This window comes from Peromyscus leucopus, chromosome 23, assembly GCF_004664715.2.
Source record: "Peromyscus leucopus breed LL Stock chromosome 23, UCI_PerLeu_2.1, whole genome shotgun sequence".
NCBI classification, from domain to species: Eukaryota; Metazoa; Chordata; class Mammalia; order Rodentia; family Cricetidae; genus Peromyscus; species Peromyscus leucopus.
In genome coordinates, this window is record NC_051082.1 from 12,137,295 (window position 1) to 12,162,243 (window position 24,949).

The window sequence follows — 24,949 nt, forward strand, 5'->3', positions numbered from 1 at the left end:
CAGCCAGTCACATCTCATACACCAGCCATTGTTCTCTTAAGGAGATGGGACCTTCGACCATGGTCTCAGTCCCAGACCTGGCTACAAAGACATTTAGTGACCTCCACCTCTGCACTCCTGAAGCCTCAATGTGAAGGAGCCGAGCAGGGGTGGGCTACTGAACAAGGAAGAATGTGAGCTGGGAGGGGGGGGAGGCAAGAAGACACAGGATCCTCCAGTGCAGTGCAATCCTGCTGCCAGCTGAACGCAGTGAGCAACCCAGATGCCCCACAGGACAGAAAGCCACCCAGCAGAGCCATGCCTGAATTCTTAACTCCTTGAAGTCTGCTTCAGCTAATCGTGGAGAACAGACCAGGAGCCTCCACCTTGCGCCCCGAAGAGGGAATGTGTGCAAGGGAAGCAGCGGGAAGAGATTCTTCGCGGGCCACCATCTCTCTCTCCTCCCATCCTGAACAGGGCAGAGCCGGGGAGAGGGTGGAGGGCATGTGAGCTCTTAGACTCTGGGGATGGAGCTGCAGAAGGCAGTTTGGGACTCGGCACAGCCCGGGGCTCTCCTGGGTTCTTAGTGCCAGCAAAACTGTCCCACAGAGGACGCAAAGCCTCCTGGGAGACCTCATGCCTCTCCCCACCCCCACCCCCAGAAATCAGAGCCCGCCCGCCCAACACAGCCAACATTGCCAGCACAGAACGCAGATTAACAAGGCAGGAAGGAGTCTGCTGGAGAGGCCACCTACTAAGCTTGAACTCTTAAATGGAAGTTTGGATTTGGGGCTGGCAAGATGGCTCAGCAGGTAAAGAGGCTTGCTGCCAAGACTGATGGTCCGAGTTCAATCCCCAGAAAAAACACAACGAAGGGAGAGAATTGACCCCCAAGTATTGCCTCCTGACCTCCGTGCATACGCCGTGGCATGCACATGTGCATGGAAAACAATAAAATAGATATGTATTTTTAGGTTCACAGACAGGGAGTTGGGGGACAGGTCCAGAGAAGACACCATATAGAGTTAAGGACATCATTCTGAGGGCCAACCAGAAGGGTTGAGCTAGGATTGCTCAACCTAGCTTGTCTATGACCTTGTCTCTCAAGCCTCAGTTTCCCAATCTGTATAGTGGAGATACTATAGTACCCACTCCATAGGGTTAAGAGGAGCAGTGGCTGTATTGAGTCCAATGAAGTTTTAAACCATAGGATTCAGGGCTGGGGGGCTCAGTGGGTAGAGAGCTTGCCTACAATGCACCAAGCCCTGGGTCCCATCGCCAGCACTGTAAAAACTGGGTGTGGTGGTGCATGGTTATAACCCCGGAACTCAGGAAGTAGAGGCAGAATGATCAGAAATTCAAGGTCATCCTCAGCTACATATGGAGCTCCGGGCAAGCCTGGGCTACATGAGAGCACGTCTCAAAAAAAAAAAAAATGCAGGACTTGGCACATTGTGGGTTCACATAGTGCCACTTCTGGGGATTGTTTTCCATGTCGATTCAAAATGACCTCATGCTGTCCCAGATGGCTTCACTTGGGTAACAGAAAAGAGAAGAAAATTCAGCAGCAGGGACCCAGGTGGGGACGGGAGCACCTGAAATCCTAGTCCAGTTAAAAAGAACCCCCTTCCTCAGAGACACCACCAAAGAGGCTGGGTGAGGTCCTCACCACGCCCAATCACGGTAGCCGCTGAGTGGGCAGGAAGGCACCTGAGAGTCAACTGGGGACACTGAGGCAGAACCCGGGCTCACTGAGAGCCTTGGACGCCCCGGATAGCAGAACCCTTTCTGTAGTCTCCCTCCCCACCCGGTGCTCCCCCCCCCCCAGTGCTCCACCCCGGCTTTCATCTGATGCTCTTCCGGGAGGTGTAGGAGGAGGAACAGGACTGAAAGCATGGTGTGGAGCTTAGAGGACACAAATAGCATCGGGCTTGCCTCTGGCGATGCTGCCAGGGAGGGCTGACGACCGGGAGGGAGGAGACACAGGCTGCCCAGGCCTCCGGGGCTGCCCTCCCCACGCCGGGAAGCCAGGGAGAAAATACACCAGCTCAGCAGAGGTACACTCTGCCAGCCCAGATTTGGCCCAGGATCCCTGGAAGCCTCTCAAATATCCTTCCGGGGAAGCCAGGGGATGCTGGGACTCCAGGGCTTGCCAAGCTGGAGCATCTCATCACAGGTGCAAACCAAAAGCGTCAGCGTCAGGACCCAAACACACAAACAAAAAGGCCTCTTGCTTTAAAGACGAAACTGGCCCTTGGGTAGCTACCATTTACCGGATGTGTGCTTCACCGTCATCCTTTGCGTATTCACTCACCAAGGAGTATCATCTCCGCTCGGCACACGGGGAAACTGAGGCACGGGAGCAAAGCGGCTACCGTAAGGTTACAGAGAAAAATCAATGGTAGGATCAGGATTTGAACCTAAGTCTCCTTGATCTGGGGGCCGTAGCTCTCAACCACGAAGCTCTGCCTCACGACATCAAGTGTCAGTGTTGGGCCACAGAGGGCAAGACAGGGACACACTGACTTTGTGCTGGAAGCAGTGGAGGACCAGCGGGGGCATAGATATGAAAGTGTGGCCGGGTCAGGGTCTCTGCAAGGACCGAAGAACTGTTTGCGCTCAGCCATTTCCTTATGCACTCGCCCAGGACCCCCGCCCATGGAACGGCACCACACACAGCTGCAGGGCTGGGGAGATGGCCCAGTGGGTAGCGAGCCTGCTGTGATCCCCAGCAGCCGTGGAAGTCAGACATAGCAGTGAGGTCCAGAGCTTAGGGGTAAGAGAAAAGAGGGTCCCCTGGACCACTGACCAGGCAACCTAGCTGAATGGATGCACTGTAGGCGAGAGTCCTTTCTCAATGAAAGGTAGAATGTGATGAGAAAGATATCTGGACTCTGTCTCTGGCTTTTGCACACACACACACACACACACACACACACACACAGACACACACACACACACAAGCAGGGTGCATCTGTTCCACTTTGCGCTGGGACAGTAAGAGATTTCCTGAGGATAAGAGGCGAGGAGGCTTCTCAGCAGCTCCCTAGTTCCCACTGGAGACTGGAGTGTAAGGGACTGTTGGGTGGGTCCCTCTGTAGCCATGCCTCGAGTCTCCCCTTTTCTCCGTCACCCTGCCCCTGATGGTCCCTGACATTTCCCCACCCACATAGCTTCCCACTCCCCTCCAGCATGTATTCGCTTCTGTTCTCTTCCATATCCGCTTCCTGCAAGCGCTGCCTCCCTCCCATCCACAGGCCATTATCCCTGCTCTTTGAGATCCACTTTGCCCTCTTTCCTCCCATCCATTAAACACACTTACAACTGGGGCACGCCCATCATCTCGCTCTATCCTCTTTAGAACCCTGTGGTGCCATTATGCCCTTCCTCCCATCAGCAGGGGGGTAAATCCCTGTGCCCCAGTTCCACCGTGGACTCTGGGTTCTCCGAGCCCAGAGTGTGTGTCCCCGCACCGGGTCCCACCTCAGCCGCCTTGCCCTCACGGTGCCCGCCTGCCATCTGCCTGCTGCCAGTGTAACGCTACAGCTTACTCTGGGGTGTGTTCTTGCACGTTCTTTTTAACATATTTATGGGATGCGCAAGTGAGGCTTGGGTACATGTGTATAAGCTGCTGTGACCGGGTGGGTGTCCTTGGTGTGTCCATCTCATCACTGGGAATAACCAGCTCTTCTCTGAATGTTTTAAAACATTCAGTTCATTGTCATGCATGGTCACTGGGCTGCACTGTAGGGGACCGAATGCCACTCATCCTGCCCCCTGCCCCAGGCATGAACCCTTTCTCCAACCCTGCCCTGCCTTTGAGCCTTTGCCTATAATGTCAAATGCAGTACCTTCTTCTCACGATTTCCGCTAACTCTGCCCTCAGTGGGGATTCAGCACTTCTAGAGCTCTCTATGCAGCTCTTCTCAGCTAAGATGGCCAGTGTTCACACCCACAGCACAGCCTCCATGGTCAGCCTCCCTCTGTCCTGTCTCCAGACCGCTAGACTTCCCTCCTTCCATGCACACCCCACCTGGACATGCCCTGATCCCAGCCCAGGTACACTCCCTTCATCCTCCTCATCTCCTGGGTCAGATCGCCACCTCACGCCACGAGGATCCTGAATCACAAATGGTCAAGCGCTCCCACCCCAGCATCACCATGCAGCCTCAGGAGGAGGCGAAGCCGGCCTCACCCAATGCGCTCCTGTTCCATCGCCTCCATCTTCTCTGCCCGAGCGATCACCCGGTTGATGATCTCCTTCTCCTCGTCTGTCAGCTCTTCCTGGTTCCTCTGCCTGTCGGACTGCGCTCCGGGATGGACGGACCATCCTGCCTGCAGCCTGTGAGACCAAAGGGAAGGCATGAGGTAGGCTGGGAAAGGCTGAGGGGAAGGCATGAGGCAGGTCAGGACAGAGACCCAGGGGTCTGCAAAACCAGGGCTGGAGCTTCTGCAGGGAACCTCACTGGCCCAGAGGCGGAATGGTGCCTCTGAGCCTCAGTTTGCCTATCTGAATAATGTAACATGCATCATTCCTTCACCCCACTCTGATGCATTTATTTCAGTAAGTGTCCCGGACTATGTGCATGAAGAAAAGCTAGAAAGCAAGATGTTTTCAGAGAGAGCCTAAACCAGATGCACCCCCCTCACACACACGCATATAGCTTCAGGGAACACAGTCAGGCCAGGTGGACCCAATGGATGGCCTGGCCCACTCTCCTGAGGTAAATGCCAACCAGGAAGCTCTCAGACTTTCCTAGTTATCTGGAAAACTCAGATCTGGGAAAGTTCTAGAGTCCAGGACACATGAGCTACTCAGGGGTCACTTTGGCATGGGGGCCATAAAATTGCTTTTTGATTCAGCAACTGGGAATTCAAACCTAGTTCTCTCCTCCCCCTTCTCTTCCTCCCTCCTCCCCATCCCTCCTCCCTCTCCTCCCCCTCCTCCTCATTCCCCCCATCTATCAGTTACTGCTGAAGAGCAGAGGAGGATTGGAGGGAAGGAAGGGGAGCCGATGTCCTGAATGGTCTTATGAGGGAGGGAAGGAGATGTGGTTTGAAGAGATCTGGTGGAAACCCAGATGACCCCGGAGCAGGTGCCTCAGATGTTCCACGGCCAGCCTGGCTTGGACCCTACAGTAGCACCTCACTAACAGTGAAGCCCAGGACCAGACAGGAGTGACAGTCCCTGGCATGGTGAACACACCAGATGTTGCCAAATTCAGCTCTTTCAGACGCTTCGTGTTAAAGTCTGTGAATGCTACCTCCATAGCCCCAGTGCTCTTTCCCACTACGGCAAGTCCCTCCCATCTGCTGACACACACACCTCCCCCTACCCCCTCACTCCCTCACCCCCACCCCGCTCCCCAACCACTGAGTCCCAGCCACACTGGTCTCTTGGCTCAACTTGATCACCCAAACCTTGTTTCTGTCTCAGGACGTTTGCCCCAGCCCCGCCCCTCCCTGCCATGCCAGGAGCCCTGCCGTCCTCCAAGCGCTGGTCTCAGAGCGACAGCACAGCATCTCCTGCTGCCCAGGTTCCAATTCTCTATCACATCCGTCTCCAGCCAAGGCCATCCTTAAATAATGCTCTTGGTACCTGTTAATTCCCATCCCCCACGGAACTTCAGGGACCTAATCACTATGGTGCCCTGGCATTCAGATCACTATCTGAGGATGTGGGCACACAGAGACCTTAACTAGAACCCAGACTCTTCTGAACAGAGGGGATGTTAAAGTCTTCTATTGGTGGTCCACAGGGGGAGTGGAAACCAGGCATGCCCCTCCCCCTAGGTCTACGCACCACAGGGCACTGTCCCTGATGATGAAAGGCTCCTGTGATCCTGGGGACACTGGGAGTTCAGAGTTGGTGTTCACCTAGAACCCTCTCAGGCTCTGGGATGTCCTGGTATTGGTCAGTTCCTAAGGAATTTTTGCAAAGTCGGACTTGTCTCCTATCTCTGAAGAAAAGACTCTTAAATTAAAGAAACCTCAGGTCCCTCCAGGCTGTGCCAAGACCCCAGAAGGGAGCAAGGAGAGCGAGGGAAGAGGGTGCGGGAGAAGAGTGTGCCAGAAGAGAGGCCAGCCTGAGGTTTCTTGGCCTCACTTGAGAAGGACACATGGCTCCTGACCCCTCCCACAGTGCCCAGCCATCTCCCCAGGCTGGTGGTTTTCTGTGGACATGTGAGACAACTGGTCACATGACATCCAGAGTCAGGAAGTAGAAGGAGACAAACGCTGGTGCTCGCTTCCCCCTTTGTATTCAATCCAGGACCCCAGCCCATGGGATGGAACTGACCATGTTTGGAACAGATCTTCCCACCTCAACTGACCCAATCTCCAACGTCTCAGAGGGATGCTCAGAGGGTCAAGGTGACCCTTAGATCTTGTTGTCACATTGACAATCAATATGAACCCTCAGGATCCCCCTCCATTTCTTTCCTGCCTTTACGTAGCAATTCCATTCTGAACTCAGGGGACATTCCTGACCTGGGGTCCAGTATAGACCACCCCCCCTCGCAAGGACATGTTCTACAGTTCAGTCTGGTCGCAAGCACCATCAGCCAGTGCGTCCCTCGCACCCACCACCATACAATCTGCTGGGCTCTGTGCACACCAGGAGTTCAAGCTGCTGCAGAAGTGGCTTCGGGGACACAAATGAGCAGAGTGGATGTGTCCCCAAGGTCCCCTATAGGAAGACTGCCTCCCTCTGTAGACTATAGGGAGCCGAAAGGTGGCTGGAAGCTGCCGCTCCCTCTGAATCCGCCTCCTATCCCAGATCTAAAGCGAGCAGTTGACACACACAGCCCAGCTGGTGTTTGGAAACTTCCTCGTGGGTCTCAGTGGGAGCCCACAGGCCTCCTGGGGAATGACATGTTTTCATTCCCAAAGCAAATAGGAAAATAAGATGGGCTTTTCAAGCAAAACCTTTTACTCTCTGGGAACAAAAGGAGTCCCCTGGACTGTGAAGCCTCGTGGACATGGGGGCCTTGGGACATATATCTGCATATAGGATGCTGTGGTAGTTTGAATGTAATTGGCCCCCATAATCTCACAGGGAGTGGCACTATTAGGACATGTGGCCTTGTTGGAGTACACGTGGTCTCGTTGGAAGAAGTGTGCCACTGTGGAGACAGGCTTTGAGGTCTCATACACACTCAAGATACCACCCCGTGTCTCAGTCTACTTCCTGTTGCCTGCATATCAACATGTAGCACCTCCTAGTCCAGCACCATGTCTGCCTGCACGCTGCCATGCTCCTTGCCATGATGATAATGGACTGAACCTCTGAAACTGTAAGCTGCCACCTCAGTGAAATGTTTTCCTTCATAAGAGTTGCCGTGGTTGTGGTGTCTCTTCACAGCAATAGAGACCCTAAGACAGATGCCACGTTAGTATCATCAGGACCAGGGTCCAATGTTAAGAACCTGGTTGGGAGTTTTTTTTGTTTTGTTTTGTTTTGTTGTTTACTTTTTTGACAGGGTCCCGGGCATCCCAGGTTGGTCTTGAACTTTCTAAGTAACAGAGGATGACCTTGGATTCCCGATCCTCCTGCCTCCCCCTCCTGAGTGCCGAGATTACAGTATGGCCCTATTGTGCCCAGTGTGTAGATAGGGTGACGGGGATCGAACTTAGGGCCTCGTGCATGGCAGGCAAGCACTCTGCCAAGGAACTTGTTAAAAGCCAGTGCTGGAAACAGAAGCGCTGTTACCCACGTCAGCCAGGGGACAGGTGACAGGAAGGATCGTGTGCCCAGAGGGCCCACCCCACCCCTGCCAGCTCAATCCTCTGAGAAAGCAGGGTTCCTGGGTACCCAGGCTGAGATTGAGTGTCCAGAACTTGAGGGCAGGGTGTTTATTTCTGTGGGTTTATAACTGGGGCACTCTGTAAATGGGGATCGCTGAGTAAAATGCTTTCGGATATTTTGTCACACGGCAGGAGCTAGCTGATACACGTGATAGCAGAGGGAGAGAAGGATAAACTGCCGGACTCCCTCCCTTCTCTTTACAGAGCGGTATCCTTTTAAATCGTGGCCGTATACAGTTCCCTGTGAATACTCTCAGCCACGGAAGGTCTTTACCCAGCTATATTCCCGTTGCTCTCCAATATTTAGCTTTTGAATAAAATATTATTCAAAGAAAATTTCACTGCTAATGGAAGCAGAAAGGTGACCATTAGTGAATGTTCCTTTCCTGGAAGTCTGACACTTTGTGGGGGAAGGGACTGATGAAGGCTAGAGTCAGCACGGCCAGGCACTCACAGAAACAGCCCCTGCCCGCATCTGTCCCTGGACCTAAAGAAAGTGGGGGGGGGGGGTCGCCGCCACCAAAGCCTGCATCAGAGGACTCCAGACAACAAGAGATGGGTGACTGTCCTGGAAGCCCCGCCCACCTGTCTGTCCTTGAAACACACAGAGGACACCTCACCCCCTTCCCACCACCCACCTGCATTCATAGCCCGCACACAATCATCACGTGACTGCCAGATGTCTCTATTAATTCACGATGACTCCCCAGAGGAATGGGATGATGGAAGTGCTGTTGGGGTGCCAGAGCTCTGCCACTTGCTCCACAGCAGCCGAAATGAACCCCTTTGTGTCTCTGCCCTTCCGCCCACCCTCCCCTGGGATGCCCATACTGCAGCTCAGTGAGGAGATGTTACTGAAGGAACCAGGAAGGCTGTCCCGAGGGACATTTTCATCAATGGTCTGCAAGGACCTTCTGCATAGATTTCATCCTAGTGATGCCAAAGTGGATGCAGAGGGACACTGGAGCCGCCATGGACCTCAAGTGCAAGCCATCTACCTCCTCAGCAGCTCTGAAATGCTGCATTCTCCCGTGAAGATACCCACATGGATCGATGTCTCTCTCACAGGGTGCCCAGCCCTTTTCTGGCCTACCTTTACACCATTCTTTTCCTAGAAAAATCTCTCATCATGGTCCCCAAGTCTGGGCTACATACTATTCTTCAGGGTCCCACAACTATATTTTCCTTATATGGGAGAGTGTGTTTGTTGATTAGGGTTTGTTTGCTTGTAGACCCCCACTAGGTGTCACCCATACTTGAGCTATGCATGTGTCTCTGGTGTTTAGCATGGCAGCTGGTATACAGTAGGTACTTGGTCATTTTTCTTTCTTGAGACAGGGTCTCACTATGAAGCCCTGGCTGTCCTAGAACTCGCTCTGTAGACCAGGCTGGCCTCCAACTCAGAGAGATCTGTCTGCCTCTGCCTCCCAAGTGCTGGGATTAAAGGTGTGTGTCACCAGTCCTGGCAATATTTTTTAAGAAAGGAAGGAAAGAAGGAAGGAACAGGAGGGGAGGGGGGAAAAACAGAGAAGAGGAAGGGAGGGAGGGAAGGGTAGAGAGGGGAGGGAGGGGTGAGGGAGAGCAAACCTTCTCCCAGCCTTCAGCACCTGGAAGCCTCTGTGAGCTTTGAGACCCTGTGGAGTCATGGCCCTGTGATGTCCTATTTATGGTTTTGTTTTTAATCGTTTAAGGGGCCGGGGAGACGACTCGGCAGTGAAGGTGAAGGACACTGGCTGCCCTGGCAGAGGACTGAGGTTCAGTTTCCAGCACCCACATGGCAGCTCACGACTACCCATTACTCTAGTTTCAGGGGATCGGGCGCCTTCTTCTGACCTCCACATGTTCCTACAGGCACACGGTGCACAGACATGCAATAAATAAATATACAATCATTTAAGTTAGCGTACAAAGTAGCGGGTTTCACTATGGTGTTTTCAAGCACACATGTGGTCACACTCCATTCTCTTCACCCTCTTCCCTGCTCCCCTCCCCACGCCCTCCTCACCCAGCTTCCCCCTTCCTCTTCCCAAGTAGTGCTCCCTTCTCTCATGCTGTGTGTCCACCATCGTCCTCCCCTCCCTGGACATTCCTCCTCCCGCTCATGGTTCCCTCTCCACTTCAGGGCGCACATGCATACACACTTCAGTCCAGATTCCACATGTGAGAGGCGGCACGCAGCACCTGTCCCTCTGAGACATCTCACCCGTCATTAATCTGACAGCTCCTCAGCCCCTGTCCCTGACACGGCTCAGTAACACATCCATGGTTTTATTAAAAAACCAAGATCTCCTGACCAGGATCCCACCAGCCAACCACAGAGATCACTGAGTGACCAGATTCTCCCACAGGGAATATGGGGAAACTGAGGTCCAGAGCAGAGAGAGAAGGCTGGGGTCACCTGAGTAGGTGTTGTTGGGGTCCAGCAATTCCCTGGAGGACTCAGGGTAAGATTATTTGGATGCAAAGAGGCTGAACCCAACATTCAAGCCTGTTCTCTCTCCCCCACCATAACCACCAACAGGAAGACAAGGCGGTGAGTGATTCACATCTCCATCTGATTGCTGGTGCTTTACAGTTTACATATGAATGCTCCTCCACCCACTGATAGGGAAGGGCAGGTAGTCAAACCCACTTTACAGACAGGACAGTCTAGAGATCCAGAAATGGTGGACAGTGTGATCCATAAGGTCACAGTGATGGTGCGTCTGAGCATCCTCGTCATTCCAGGGTGACGACGACATCCTGTAGTGTCTGGATGTATTTGTCACTGAGATGGAGCTGCCTGGCGGCCCCTTTGTTGGGCCCGACATCCAATTTGTCACGCATAGTTAGTACATGAATCTAATTCAAAACACAAATGCGGTGAGCAATGCCAGACGCTGGGAGCCGATGGCGCATCTCACAGCAGTCAGGGTGACCTCCGCAAAGAGACAGCCCGTCGGCACTGCCCCAATCACTACAGCTTTGATTCGGAACAGCACCGACCAGAGTTACAGTCCTAGCAAAACTCTGCAGGGGCAGACACGAACACAGGACTGTCACCCACAGTCCCAAACACTACCCAGGATCTCCAGGACAGTGGGCTCACCTCAGGAACACATCCCATCTTTCTACCGAGATGGGATTTCCTTCTGAAATTTCATAGTTCCTTCCTGGAAATACACACATTTTTTTTTTGCATATGTATATATACTTGGCTCATTCTCTTCTTTACCAGCTCATCACATTAGTCAGGAAAAGCATCACAACTCAACTTGTAGAAAAATGAAAATGGTGTGAAATACTTACTGTTCCTTGTCACTGCAGGCATGCCAAGCAAGGAGAGAAAGAGGAAACGAGATAGGTTATCTAGGAATTCTCAGGACCAAGAGGCAGCAGTTAGGAGTGTGTACTTGTTCTTAAAGGGGACCTGAGTTCGGTTCCCGGCATCCCTCATCAGCCAGCTCACAGCCACCTGCTAGCTCCAGCTTCAGGAGTTCTGCCCTCTTCTGGCCTCGGTGGGTACTGCACTCACACATGCGCATACACATAGTTAAAAATAAAATGAATTTTTTAAAAAAAACTCATCATCACGCCCACATTGTTCAGACACAATGTCACAGTTTGAATTCTGATGGCCCACTTTCAGGGGTGGTGTGTGTGTGTGTGTGTGTGTGTGTGTGTGTGTGTGTGTGTGTGGTCATTATCTTTCATCTGCTTGCTTTGAAGCAATGCCTCAAATGTAGCCCAGATGGCCTTGACTTCACAGCAATCTTCCTGCATCAGCTTCCCAAGTGCTGGAATTACAGAGGTGTAATACATTGGAATCATTTAATGTCACAGCTAAACCATGGCTGCCTTGGGGGAGGGCTATAAAATCCCACCTATAAGTAGAGACCAATTGAGTCAATTCATTAATAAACCACACTGATCAGCCCTCCTTCCCTCTCTTCCTCGTTTCCTCTGTTGAGATAGTGGTCCGTGTGGCCCAGGCTGGCCTTGACTACACAGAATACAGTCAAGGATGCCTTGAGCCCCGGGCCTTTCTACCTCTACCTACTCAATGCTGGGATCACAGGTGTCCACACACCATATTTATATAGCTCTGAGGATTGAACCAAAGGCTCTGTGCATGCTAGGCAAGCCCTCTACCAACTGAGCTATGTCCCTGACCCCATTTTATATATTTGAATAATGTCTGTACGTGACACTAAGGGAAATCATTTGATGGAAGTTGGTTTTTCCTCATCTTGGGCTGTATTATTTCAAACAGTGGGAGCTCCTGTTCATGACTCCTGAACAGCAAGATATGTGTGGAGGCAGGTGCAAGTCTGTCTACTTCAGAAAGGAGACCACCATTTCACCTCCACAGGTACATGACAATCTGTCTTGGTACCTCAGTTTCCTCCCAGCATCCCTGGCATTGTCTGCTGGCAGGCCTCCTGACAGCATCTCTCTGAGTATCCTCACTCTGATCCCACCCAGACAGGAACAGATGCATACATTCTTTCCCGCCCCACATTGGTGCCTACAGACAGTATTGCTAGGTCCCTGGAGGCTGAGCTAGAAGGGTTTGTGAACATTGCAAAAGCAGGCAATCTCTTTGGTTAGGCAGCCGTTGATGAAGATTCTATTCTTCCTCACCAGGAGGAAGATGTGAACATTCTCCCATATTGGGCTGTGGTGCCAGGCTCGACGGTGTGTGTGTGTGTGTGTGTGTGTGTGTGTGTGTGTGTGTGTGTGTGTGATGGCTGCAGTTCAGCCTCTATTTAATGTCTGGAAGAAGTTGAACAGCAAGCAAGGTATCGGGTGTGTTCAGAGCGCCAGGATGCATCATGGGAGCACAAGAGTGGTTAATGAAGCCACGTCTGGACTGCTAGAATCATTCTCATTTAATCACCAAGCAAATTGTTTGGCTTCCTATCAACGGAAGTAAATGCTGATGGATGGGATTTTAATTAACTCATGTTTCTTACATAAAATAAATATTTTACCCTGTCCACCCTCTGGGCAACTATTGATCTCACAGAGACATGCTTTTTGGTGGGTGGAATATTATCTATGAAGTAAGTGTGTCCAAGACAACATTGAGGGAAATGCTTGAGAAGGCATCCTACCCAGAGGAGCACCCAGAATCCTGTGCTGTCTTCCAGAGGGTGCAGTTCAGGGAAGAGGGAAATGCTGTAGGTAGACCCGGGAAACAGATAGAGGACTTTGAATGTCTCTATTGTTATTTGTATTTTACATGTATAGGTGTTTTGTCTGCACATAAGTCTGTGTACCACACACATGTCTGGTGTATGAGGTAGCCAGACGAGCCATCAGATCCCCTGGAACTACAGTTACAGATGGTTGTGAGTCACCATGTGGGTGCTGGGAATCAAACCAGGATCCCAGATGGAGGAGCTTTGTTTTGGAGCATATGGGTGGGTCAAAAAAACAAAAAACAAAAAACAAACAAACAAACAAAAAACCTTCCCCGGGTATATAACTAGTTCCTAAACAAATTAATTAAAGCCAATGTTTTTTTTAAGATAAGGTCTCATGTAGCCTAGCTGGCTCCAAACTCTATAGGTAGCTGAGGATGAACTGAATTTATGATCCTCCTGCCTCCACCTCCCAAGTGCTGGGATTATAGACGATGCAGGTTATTACTCAAAACATGGTGGACTGTCTCTAACACCTGAGCCATATCCCCCCAAGCTGTGCTTTTATAATCGCTGCTCAAGAATTGTTAGAAAGGGATTTTTCTTCAACTCTTTCATTCAAAACAGACAGACAAAACAGATTTCAACAAAACATAAAATGGTTTCCCTCCTGAAGAGTTTATTATGAAAAACAAAACCTAAGTCACAGACTGCAGGAAATTATAAAATTCTGTAACAAAGGCATTTAACCTGAATCACAAGTTTAATGACAAGATGATAATGGACCTACTCTTTAAAACACAGGAAGATGGGGCTGGAGAAACAGCTCCACAATTAGGAGCATGGGCTACTCAAGAGCAGGGGACCAGGGTTCAGTTCCCAGAACCCACATGGTGACTCACAACCATCTATAATTCCATTTCCAGGGGGCTCTTACGCCCTCTTCTGGCCTCCACAGATACTGCACCCATGTGTATGCACCCACCACACACCCACACAGACACATGCTGTTCAACCACCACTATAGAGTGAGCCCTTGTCTAACAATAATAATTATTATTTATATTGATGATGATGATGATGTCACCACATGGGACAACATGTGGGCAGTAAACAGCGGATTTGGACAGTCAAGGACTTCAGAAGGTGGTGTGGCGGATGCTTAGCAGTGTTCTCACTTATTGTGACTGACCAGAATGCCAACACGACCTTCGGAGCTGGGGATAGGCTGAGACATCCCTCTATATAGTGTTCACAGTACCCAAGGATAATAAATCAATAGCAGAGAATATCAACCTGTCACTGGGTCATTTAAATGTAATTAATTTCAAGCACTCATCACCTTGTGTGTAATAAAGTGTGATTGTAAATTTATATCAATTAATTTTCCGGTTATGGCCATGGTCAGTAAGTGGCTTGCAAAGGTCCTGAAATTTGCACATCGATTGTGAAGAAGTCCTGTGGCTGATTGGCACACCACTGAGCCAGGAGTGATCCTTCATGGGTGATGTTATCACGTGGTCAAAGACATGAAACATACATTCAATGTTCGTCAAAGACCTGAGCCATATTTATAACGCACCTATAATGTCAGCAGTACTTAAGGAGCTGAGGCAGGAGGATTGTGAGTTCAAGGCCAGCCTGGGCTATGTAGTGAGATCCTGTCAGAAAACAAAAACAAAACCCCACAACACACAAACAAAAACTGATCAAAGAGCGGGTGGCTTAAAGGAGCAGAAAAATACTAAAAATAATGAAAAGTTATCAGAAATAGAATAACTTAAAATTCTAGAAATATAATAGGGTGGTTTAATGAAGAAATAGTGTGCCTTAAAATGTCTCAGGCTGGAATGTCTGGGAGGCTGAGACATAGAGCTAGACCCACATACATTGTTTCATTTAATTTCATCTATTTCTGCTAGATTCTCCCTCTACATACAACAATTGACAACCAATTGCTGTGCTCTTCCTGGGGAGGACCACCCCTCCTCTTCCCGACATCCCTCAGTTGTCTGTAGTTCTTTGTGTAGAGTGGAGGCCTCGTGGGATTTTTCCCTGTCCAGTTTGGCATGTTTAGAAAATCGCAGCCAATCAAAATGCAGCTTTGTGGAGCCCAGTCCCCATGGATACGCCTACAAAACATTCCCGCACCTCAGGCTCAGGGAACATTGCGGAAGAGGAGACAAAAACGAGTGTACGAGCCAGAGGATCAGGAAGTTTGCGGTGAGACTGTGTCTCCTAGGAATGTCAGAAGCTACACCCATAAAGTCTCACCAACTGGCTACCCAAACGTGAGCAGAACAAGGATGATACCACTGAACATGACAAACTGGATGGGGTTGGGGGGAAGCCCACCAGGCCTCAAAGACCTGCTCAACAAGAGGGAAACCATGCCCGGTACTGGAAACCTAGCCAACTATTCAATACTAGTGAAGTCACCGTTATTAGAGGAGACTCTACAGCCACTGATTTACTAAACCAGCATAATCCCTAACAGCACTCTATAAACCTTTGTCCTGTACCCACAGAAAAGTGTAGGCTTCACCCCTCATCAAGGAAACTTCTTTTTGCAACAGACAGAAACCGCTACAAAAAACCCTTCTGCATTCTTTGGGCCATCAAAGGCCACCAGCAGACAGCCCCCTACCCACCACCCCCATGGCACTTATTCCTGTCATTAAAATAATCATGTTCCCAACTAGGAACTTCAACCTTATGATGTCTTTAAAATGCTGTCCAACAGAGACCCCACACTGAGGCATAGAGGTCAGAGAGGCCATCTCTAACCCATGCCCATGGGGCTAGATGGGCAACCCAGACACCCATGATAGTTTTCCTATTAGAGACACAATAGGGAATGATGGGGCATATGGAAAATTGAAAAGCTTATACCATAAAACCCACCATGGGGCTGGGAAGCTAGGGAGCTAGCCCTGCAGTGAGAGACCCTGCCTTAATCTATAATAGAGTTGGGAGCAACAGAGGACGATGTCCAATGTCAACTTTGTGCCTCACATGCATGCATATACATGTGTATTCACATATATATGTATACCCATACATACATGCATGTACAACACACACACACACACACACACACGCACGCACGCACGCACGCACGCACGCGCGCGCACACACACACACACACCCCAGAGAAGGAAACCCACAGCTCTTCTCCTCCCTTCAGATGAAGACACTTAGGAATGCCCAGCTCAAATGAACTACTTCCAGGGTCACGGCAGACTTACTTTGACTGAAGTGGGCGGTCACCAGGGTACATCCATCGGTTCACCACAGTGTCAGTCATGGCGGAAGGCTGGTATACCTGGAAAACACCCACCCAAGGTGGTTACTGCTGAGAGCTGCTGGTAGCAAAGGTTTCACCAGAGGCCATGGGAGTATACAGCAGGTGACAACTAGTGTCCAGCAGGTCAACCCACTAGATGAATAATTCCCTGATGGGGAGCCCCACTTGGCAAAGCTGTGGGATCACTGACTGTAAATGACAGGTTGCTTCTGTCTGTAATTTCTCTCATATGCCACGACATTCCTTCCCTAATAGCAGCTATGGGTGTTTTCCCTCTGCTTTATCCCATGAAAATACTCCATCTTTGGGCACACATACAGCTGTGGATGGTCAGGAAGATGATTTCTGCTTAATCTGTATGATTTTGATGAATAGAAATAATACTAGGATATTTTTCATAACTGACATGGGAAAATAACAGTATTCTCGGTCACAAAGATAGCTTTTCACACATTTAGCTAAGACCTCAAAACAAATTCGAAACAGACTAGCTGGCCCTGCAGAGAATATACAAGGACACGTTCCTAAGTGTCTGTTAAACCAAAGTCAGGCACAAAACAACTTCAGTAGATATAATTCTCTCAGTAATTGACTTTCTGCACATACTCCTAGGCTCAAGATTCAGCCAACTAATTGTTTCTTGCTTAGGTCCTGGGTTTCAACGTCACTTTCTGTCTGGGAACCCTGACCACTCAGGCTATGTGCACAGTCAAGCATTAGTCACTGACCGGTCAGTGTGACATCTCTAGCCTGAGCGACACTGTGTGACTTATCATGTGTTATAGGAATGGGTCAGACCCTGAAAATGTAACATATAATTGTCCAGAGTTTGGCTTCTGAAGTGTGTGTGTGTGTGTGTGTGTGTGTGTGCTGAAAAGGAGATGTAGCTGAGTGTGCAGAGGGAGAAGTGAGAGACATGTAAGAAGTGTGAGAGAGAGTGAGTGAGTGACAGTATGTGAAGGAGTGTAGCAGAGTAGAGAGAGGAAATGTGTATAGAAGAGAGATGTGCAGCTATGTAAAAAAGAGATGTGATTGCATATAGAAATAGATGGCTGTGTAGGAGAGAGATGTATGTATGTAGGAGAGATGTATGTGGAGGAAGAGATGTGGCCGTGTGGTGAGAGAGCTGTGTAGATGAGATGTAGAGCTGTGCAAAAGAAGTGTATAGCTGTGTGGAGACAGATTTTCAGAGAGCATTTTTAAAGATTAAGTAAGAGAGTAAGCTACCATTAAAAAGCATGTGTTTCCTTATTTACCCCTCAGATAGAAAAAGTCTAGCCTTCACTGCATTTGTGGATTTTTTTTTTTTTCAAACCCTGGAAGTGGCCTTGGAGCAGGCTCCCCAAAGGCCACCGATAGGTTACCCAGCCATCTGGCCACTCTTAGCTCATGAGTCCCTACTCTATGCCACACATGTGGGGACACAGAAAAGGGAGTCTGGTATCCCAACTGTCCAGGTGTAAAACTATGTACCCCTAAGGGGCAGTGACCCCTGGGAGTCACAGCCACCTAGTGATGAGAGATGGGACAGCACGCTTCCTGTTCATTGCTGACACAGGTCCCCACTGTGGTGCTGTTGGGGGGGGGGGCTGTTGTGGACTTTTAAGAAGGTGTTGGGGACATTGAGACCTTGTCCTTGAAGAAGAATGTGGGGCCTTGATTCTGTGGCCTCTCTGTTTCTTGGCTGTGGCGTGAGTGGTTGCCCAGACGTTAGATTGTTCCAGCCCATGCCAAAGGGCACAGCTGTGGGGTCACCCAGTCTTTGACTTGAGTCTCCAGACTCATGAACACCTTTCTCCACTTCACACACAGCCTGAAGTGGGCTTTTTGTTACAGTGACTCAAGCCTCTCTATATCTGCCCTGCTCAGGATCAGTTTACCCTCCACACATCAGTCAGGGAGAGCTTGAACAACTTATCACAGTTTATCAAACATCTCCACAGTCAGACACAGGGATTCCACTGGCCCAGCAAGCCCACCTCTAGGCATCTCCCTGGAGGAGTGAAAACTCCCTTCTCTACAGGAATCTGACCTTCCTAACAGCACAGAGGGGAAGTGACCCCAAACCCACCACACCTGACAGAATGATCGGGTATGCTTGCTCATCATGGGTGGCCCTTGGGGGCCCTGTGCTAAAAGAAGGAAGCCAGACTCCAAACATTCTCTACTCAAATGCCAACTCTTCCAAGAAGACACCTTCCCTGGCCATTCCAAGCCCCTCCCCAGTCCCGTTCCTCCTCATCCTACAGCTAAGCATGGCACGTGCTTTGTCTTCCTGCTATCCACGCTTATCTCTCCACCTAGTCAGTAAGAGCCACAAGTTCCAGGCTCGGGGCTGCATTTGTTCAACGGCAGCTCCTCAGTACACAAGGGGCCAGCTTCATGGACTGTGAGCCAAGCAGCTGTCTAGACTATGCACGGAAGGATCCCACATCCCCACATCTGCAGGTAACCCAGACCCCTAAGCTCAAAGCTCTGTGCTCCTTTCCTGGGATTCTTCATAAGCTTTGCATGAGCGATCCAGAAATTCTTAATTTTGCAACTGGCCCCTACATGTGGTGTATTAGTTGGTGTTCAATAAGTGTTCATGTAGATCACGGAGGTTGGTGAGTACACAAATGTATGAAACATCAGAGCCAGCCCGCTGTCTCATAGCCTCGTGGACCCCTAGGCCACCCTGCATCTTGGACTGCCACAAAAGCTACTGTTCAAGGCCCAGAAAGACCCCCCTATGGGACCCCTCCCCTTTCATCTTGTCTCTACTTCTCCCCATCAGCATCCATTGCTAAGGACCAGTGAGTGCCCCACCCCAGAATCTTAAGTTCAAAACTCATTTAAGAGCCACAGCAGTGTCTGAAGTGACCCGGTGGGGCTGGACTGGGCTGGCAGAGGCCTCATGTGGTACTTTGGAGAGCTGCCAGGGTCTGTGTCCCCTGTGGATGTATATGCGTGGTTCAAAATGAAAGCCAGCCTCTGTGTCCCACAGCCCTGTATTAAATCATGGGGTACCAGCTCCCAATATTTTGGATGGCATCCGGGCACTTCTGATTTCATCTCTACCCTCGCCTGCCTCCCTTCCCTGCCTCCTGCTCATCACTGCCCATTCAGGCTCCTGCAAACCAGTTCAGACTACTGGAAGTTGAAGATGAGACCTGACCAAGGACTCAAACCAAGGAGCAAATGTGAATGAACAAATGATATCCAGCCAGAAGTATACTATGTTTGGCCCACATGGTATTTTTTTAAGTATAATTAAGCCAGATGTGAGGAGGCGTAACATGCTTGCCTCGAAAGCATAAGGGTCTGTGTTTGAAGGGCATGGTGGCAGGAACCTGAAACTCAGCTCTGATGAGGCAGAGGCAGGGGGACTCAGACTTACTGGCCAGATGGTCTAGCTTATTTGGAGAGTTCCAGATCCCAGCGAGAGACCCTGTGTCCAAAAACAAGGTGGATGTCTCCCAAGGTGTCCTCTGGCCAATACACATCTCCCTCTCCTTCTGTCTCTCCCTCTCTCTTCCCTCTTTCTCCTCCCCTTTATCTGCCCTTCCCACCTTCCTCTCCCAGAGCACCCACCATCACTAAGTGTCTAACACTGGTCTGGGTCTAGAGACGCATCATTCAGACACAAACTAGAGACAGAAATGAGGGTCCCCACAGAGCTTGGCTTCAGGTGGGGAAGAGAGAAGACATGTAGGCCAAGGACAGAGCGAGCCAGCTGCTGATGCAAGGCAGAAGGAAGTGGGTGTGAGGACAGGGGGATGTTTGGCTTTGCATGGGTATCAGGAGGGTCTTGCTGAGCCATGTTTGACCTGGAGCAGGGCACTGATCCATGTGGACACCTGGGGCAGAGCATCTCAGACAGATGGAAAATGAACCGCAAAGGCCCTGGGGTGGGGCAAGCACCTGCTAAGTTAGAGAAACGACAGGGAAGATAGAGAGGAGTGAGCAGGGTAGGTACCAGAGAAGCAGTGTCCATCCACAGATGAACCTGCCTGCTTCACCCTCTGAATCTCATTGGCAATGACACTTCCCATGACCAAATGGGACGGCAGCATGTCTGTCCAATCAGGAGCTGGAAGCTGCAAATGGTCTAGAGCTGGCTTCTTGCTGTATATGAGGAGCCCAGGCTAGCCCACTGGAAAGAGTCACTCGCCCAGCCAAGTGAGCCAAATCTGGCCTAGAGCAGAGGAACTGCCCAGCTGAACCCAGCCTGATGGCAGACCTAGAGAGCCAGAAGACAACCATGGTAGCTCTGAGCCACTTGCTAGAGGGGTGGTTTGTCACACAGCACAGACAGACTGATAGAAGTTGCTGGCTCAGACCCAACTCCCACATCCAACCCTGGGATCCTCTCTAAGTGACCCTGGCAAGCTATCCCACTCTGAAATGAGGACTCGCATTCTGGGGCACTCAACTCCCAGGCTCCCGAGTGACTGACTATCCAAGAGGGCTTGTCAGCTGACTTGCTTTCCAGGCTCCAACCTGGGAGCACTCTGTCTGTGTTCCCGGTATACCTGGGAGAGGTGAGAAAATGTCTGTCTTTGGGGTGTCGGAGGTCTGTCTGAGTAAAGGTGCAATAGATACCTGGTGTGCACTCTGTGCATGCATGTGTTTGTGTGTGTGCGTGTGCGTCTGTGTATAGGTCAGAGGTCAACTTTAGGTGTCATTCCTCAGGAGTTGTCCACTGGTCTTTCGTTGGCACGTAGGTTGCACGAGGCTGGCTGGCTAGCGGGTTCCAGAGATCTGCCTGCCACCCTCGCTCCACTGCTAGGGTTAAGGCAGGCACCGCCATACCTATCTTTTTATGTGGGTCCTGGGGATTGAACTCAGGTCCTCACGCTTATGTGGCAAGCACATTACTGACTGAGCCATCTTTCCAGTCCATACATTTCTCTTATTTAGTATTTGGGTGGGGGTAAGAGCACCCTGGCTTTCCTTCCAGATGTCTCCTTTCTCAATATCCACCAGTGAGGCTGAGGTGGGGTTCACCTCGTCCTGTCCTTAGAGGTGGTCCTATGGCCCACTTCTGGTCAATCGGTGGTTGGTCTGCTGTGATTGGCTCGGGGATCAGCACGTGACCTGATCTGGGCCAGTGAAAGCTTTGCTGGAGTTCCGTAGGCGGTGATTTTCTTCCTGTCTTTGAATCCACCTCACAGAGAAAGCCTGCGGCAGGGTGATGGAGAAACGCCACTGCCCTTTGGTGCACCAGAGGGGTGGGGGGTGCTGGATCTCACCATGCCCGAACCCATATTTGTCATTTTGGCTATCATAAGCCAAATTTGAATTGAATTTTTGCCACTGAAACACTCCTGTATCCGGGCCCTCAGGGTCCCATGTCAGCTTGGAGCAGGGATTCCAAAGGCAACCAGAGCTGGTGGGACCTGAAAAATGAACACTAGTCCCCATCCAGACAACAGGAGGTCCTCTGACTGCCCCCCTAGGCTCTGCCATCAGATGCATCCTCCCCAAAGGGACCCTGCACTGGTAATTAGAACTCAGTGACAATAAACAACACTAATTAAAAGCAAAACTAAGTACTTAATAAGACAAATGAGGTGACGGTATTACAAGTCGGGATGAGCAAGCTGGTATTAATTAAAGATGGATGTCTTCCCCCTTTGAAAACCGTGTGTGTGTGTGTGTGTGTGTGTGTGTGTGTGTGTGTGTAGAGGCCAGCAGATGATCCTCACTGTTGTGTCTCATGAACACCATCCATCTTATTTTCTCCTGTATGTGTGTGTGTGTGTGTGTGTGTGTGTGTGTGTGTGTGTGATGTGCATTTGCATTTCTGTGTGTTTGCATGGGTGTGGGCATATATGTATGAGTGGGTGGGGCTTGTGCCTGTGGAGGTCCAAGGTTGACAATCAGGTGTCTTGTCTTCATCGTCCACCACTTCAATCATGGACGCAGGGTCTCTTATTGAACCCCGAGTTTGCTGATGCTGGATAGTGTCATCTCAGCTCACCCTGAGGGTGCCCTGTCTCTGCCTCTGAGGTGCTGGGATTATAGGCAGCTGCCATATTTGCCCACTCTTACATGGGTTCTGAGGACTTGATATCTGATCAACACACTTGTATGGCAAGTACCTTATTTACTGAGTTTTCTTCCTGGTCCCACTTTATTGCTTCAAGGCAGTATTTCTCTCTGGCCTTGAGCTCATCAAATTGGTAAGATGCCTGGCACACCAAGAAACTGCTTGGCTCCACCCCCCTAGTGGTGTTAGGTACCAGCATGTGCTACCATATCCTGATTTTTAAACACCCACTTAGTCAACTGGGAAATTGAAGCCCAGACAGGTAGAATCACTTGTCCCAAGACACACAGCCGCCACCCCACACAAACAGCTTGTATATTTGAACTGAGGCCACACTCCCATGTACATGGCTCACTGAAGGCAGGGCAGAGGAACCTAGGAAGAAACTAAGAGAGACTATTCTGTTCCCTCCTGGACCATGGAGTCCCTCCAAGCCCTGAGTCTACACATCTGAACACGGCAGGTACAAGAACCACCACCAAGCCTACAGCTGCCCTGACAGTACAGCCCACTTCCAGGTTTTACCCAGGCAGGCAGGTTTACCCTCTCCTCCTGAGGCTTGATTGCCGCACTTACATGTGTGCTCACAAACATCCACCCAACCAGGAAAACATGATTAGAGGGGTCTGTGTATCGGAACAAGTTGTTTCGCTTAATGACTCTTGTCCTGCTCCAAAAGGACTGGGCAGGCACAGGCTCACCTAAGCCCTAATCACTGTGCATTATGAGAGACCACAAGTCCCATGTCCTTCTTTGCCTTGGGATAGAATGCAGAATGGAGAGGGGCATCCACTGCCTTACACCCACCAGCAATCCTGCTCCCCTCCTGGAAGGGGCATTTTCGGTCAGCATCAGATCTCTTGCTCTATCAATGAGCCCCCTCACCCTGAAGCACCGTTTTCTATTGAGGAAAATAATTTTTAAAAAATATTGGATTCAGTTATTAGCTTGCTGTTCTCAGGAGAAAGAAGTAGCCACATAGGCACCATGGTGGATGGGCCTATGAAAGTGCAGCTTGCCAAGCATACTCTATTCTGTCCACCAGAGTATGGCCATCCATCCTGCTGGTGCTCAGAGTCCCCTGTGGTGACTGCATCCACTGCACCCTTGAGTTCTGGTTTCTGGTTGGGTTCCAATAGGAGATACCAGCAGAGGCTGGGAGGAGGGAGAGGCTGAGGTGTCCCTGAGTCTCCCTGTTGGGCATCATAGTTTGCCAGCAGAAAGGAGGGATAGAGACAGCCAGAGTATATAGTACATAGAGTATACTAGATAGAGCATCTAGTATATAGAGTATATGACAACCACCATGGTATAGGTCATGAATCTCTGCACAGGGCAGCAGGGTTGACTGTCCAGATGAAGGACCCCAGTGAATATGCCTTCTATATCTGCTGCTCTCCTCATAGTAACTCTGGTCTTTACAGTAACTCTCCAGGCATCAAGAAGTTGGTGAATGTGGCCATCAGAAGCTCACACATGCTCACCCACTGGGGCTTGTCCCTTCCAGCATGTCAGAAATCTAGTCTACCCTACTCCCACCAAAGGGGCCACATGGAGAACTAAGGTCCCAGCCAAGAAGTCAAGCTCACCCCAGACACAGGAGACCATGTTGTGTTACACAGCTATGGATCTTCAGTGTAGAACACCATGATCCCTTAACATGACCAAGCAAGACCAGAAGACACACCAAGCAACTGGTTTCAGCTGGATCACAGAGTCTTGAGCCAATACGAGTGGCCCTCAGGCACAGGCAGTGTATTGGTTGGCTTGTTGAGACTGAATACTTGTTGCTTAAAGAGGAAGGACTTTATTTTGCCTTTCAGTCTGAGGGGATACGGTCTACCATGGTGGGAAAGGCATGATGGTGGGAGCAGAGATGGTCACACTGTGCCTGCGGTCAGGAAGAGGAGAGTGGGCAGCAAGTGGGGGTAGGCTATAAACCCCCAATGTTGGGTTCCTATGACTCACTTCTTTCAACAAGGCTCTGCCTCCTGAAGGTTCCATAAGCTTCTTAAATAGCATCGCCAACAGGAGACAAAGTGCTCACGTGCATGAGGCTATGGGGAACATTTCACATTCAAAACAGCAGCCACGAACTTTCATGGTAGTTGTTATGCGGTGTAACTGACTGCTACAAGCAGTGCATCATGTCTCCTGTCTGCCCATGTACACCTATTAGCCCTGCTTCCCTATTCTCATCCCTAGGAGGGGACCTGTCTGTGTGACCTCACATGATCCTGTGCCCTCTGGCTTTTATTGGCTTCAGTCACTGGAAACCCTGTAAGCGTTTCCTATCATTGCCTGCTCTGGGTGCATCACATCTCTTGTTGGCTTTCCTTAAACCCATTCACACCTTAGTTCCTTTGCAAAACTCACCTTAAAAGACCCAGTTAGAATTGTCTGTTTTTCTGCTGGGACCCTCATTCATGCGGTTAATTGTTGATAGTGTATGATTTCCATGAGAAAACAGACGCAAGTCAAGTGTGGTGCTGTGTGTTTTAGCTTAAGGCCAGCCTGGTCTATGTAGCGGGCTCTGGCCAACCAGGGCTAGAAAATGAGACCTTGGGTCAAAACACAACACAACAAACTAGGCAGTGTCCAGTGCCTGGGCTTGAGGAACAGGTTTAGGAATGAGCTTGAGGCCTGGGCTTGGTTTCAGCACCGTGGACAGCGGCAAGGAGCCTGTGATCTCCCAGG

General features: G+C 50.3%; 1 protein-coding gene across 2 annotated transcripts in view; it reads right to left on the reverse strand.

Annotated features, from left to right (window-relative positions):
- Rph3a (rabphilin 3A) overlaps positions 1-24,949 on the reverse strand; it is a 78,717-nt gene that overhangs the window by 35,592 nt on the left and 18,176 nt on the right. For both annotated transcript variants that reach the window (XM_028855640.2, XM_028855641.2), the window contains exons 3-5: positions 16,160-16,236; positions 11,074-11,085; positions 4,175-4,321 (exon numbers count right to left, since the gene is read on the reverse strand). In XM_028855640.2, the coding sequence (XP_028711473.1) occupies positions 4,175-4,321; positions 11,074-11,085; positions 16,160-16,218 (218 nt within the window). In that variant the 5' untranslated portion in view covers positions 16,219-16,236. The remainder of the gene's footprint in view (positions 1-4,174; positions 4,322-11,073; positions 11,086-16,159; positions 16,237-24,949) is intronic.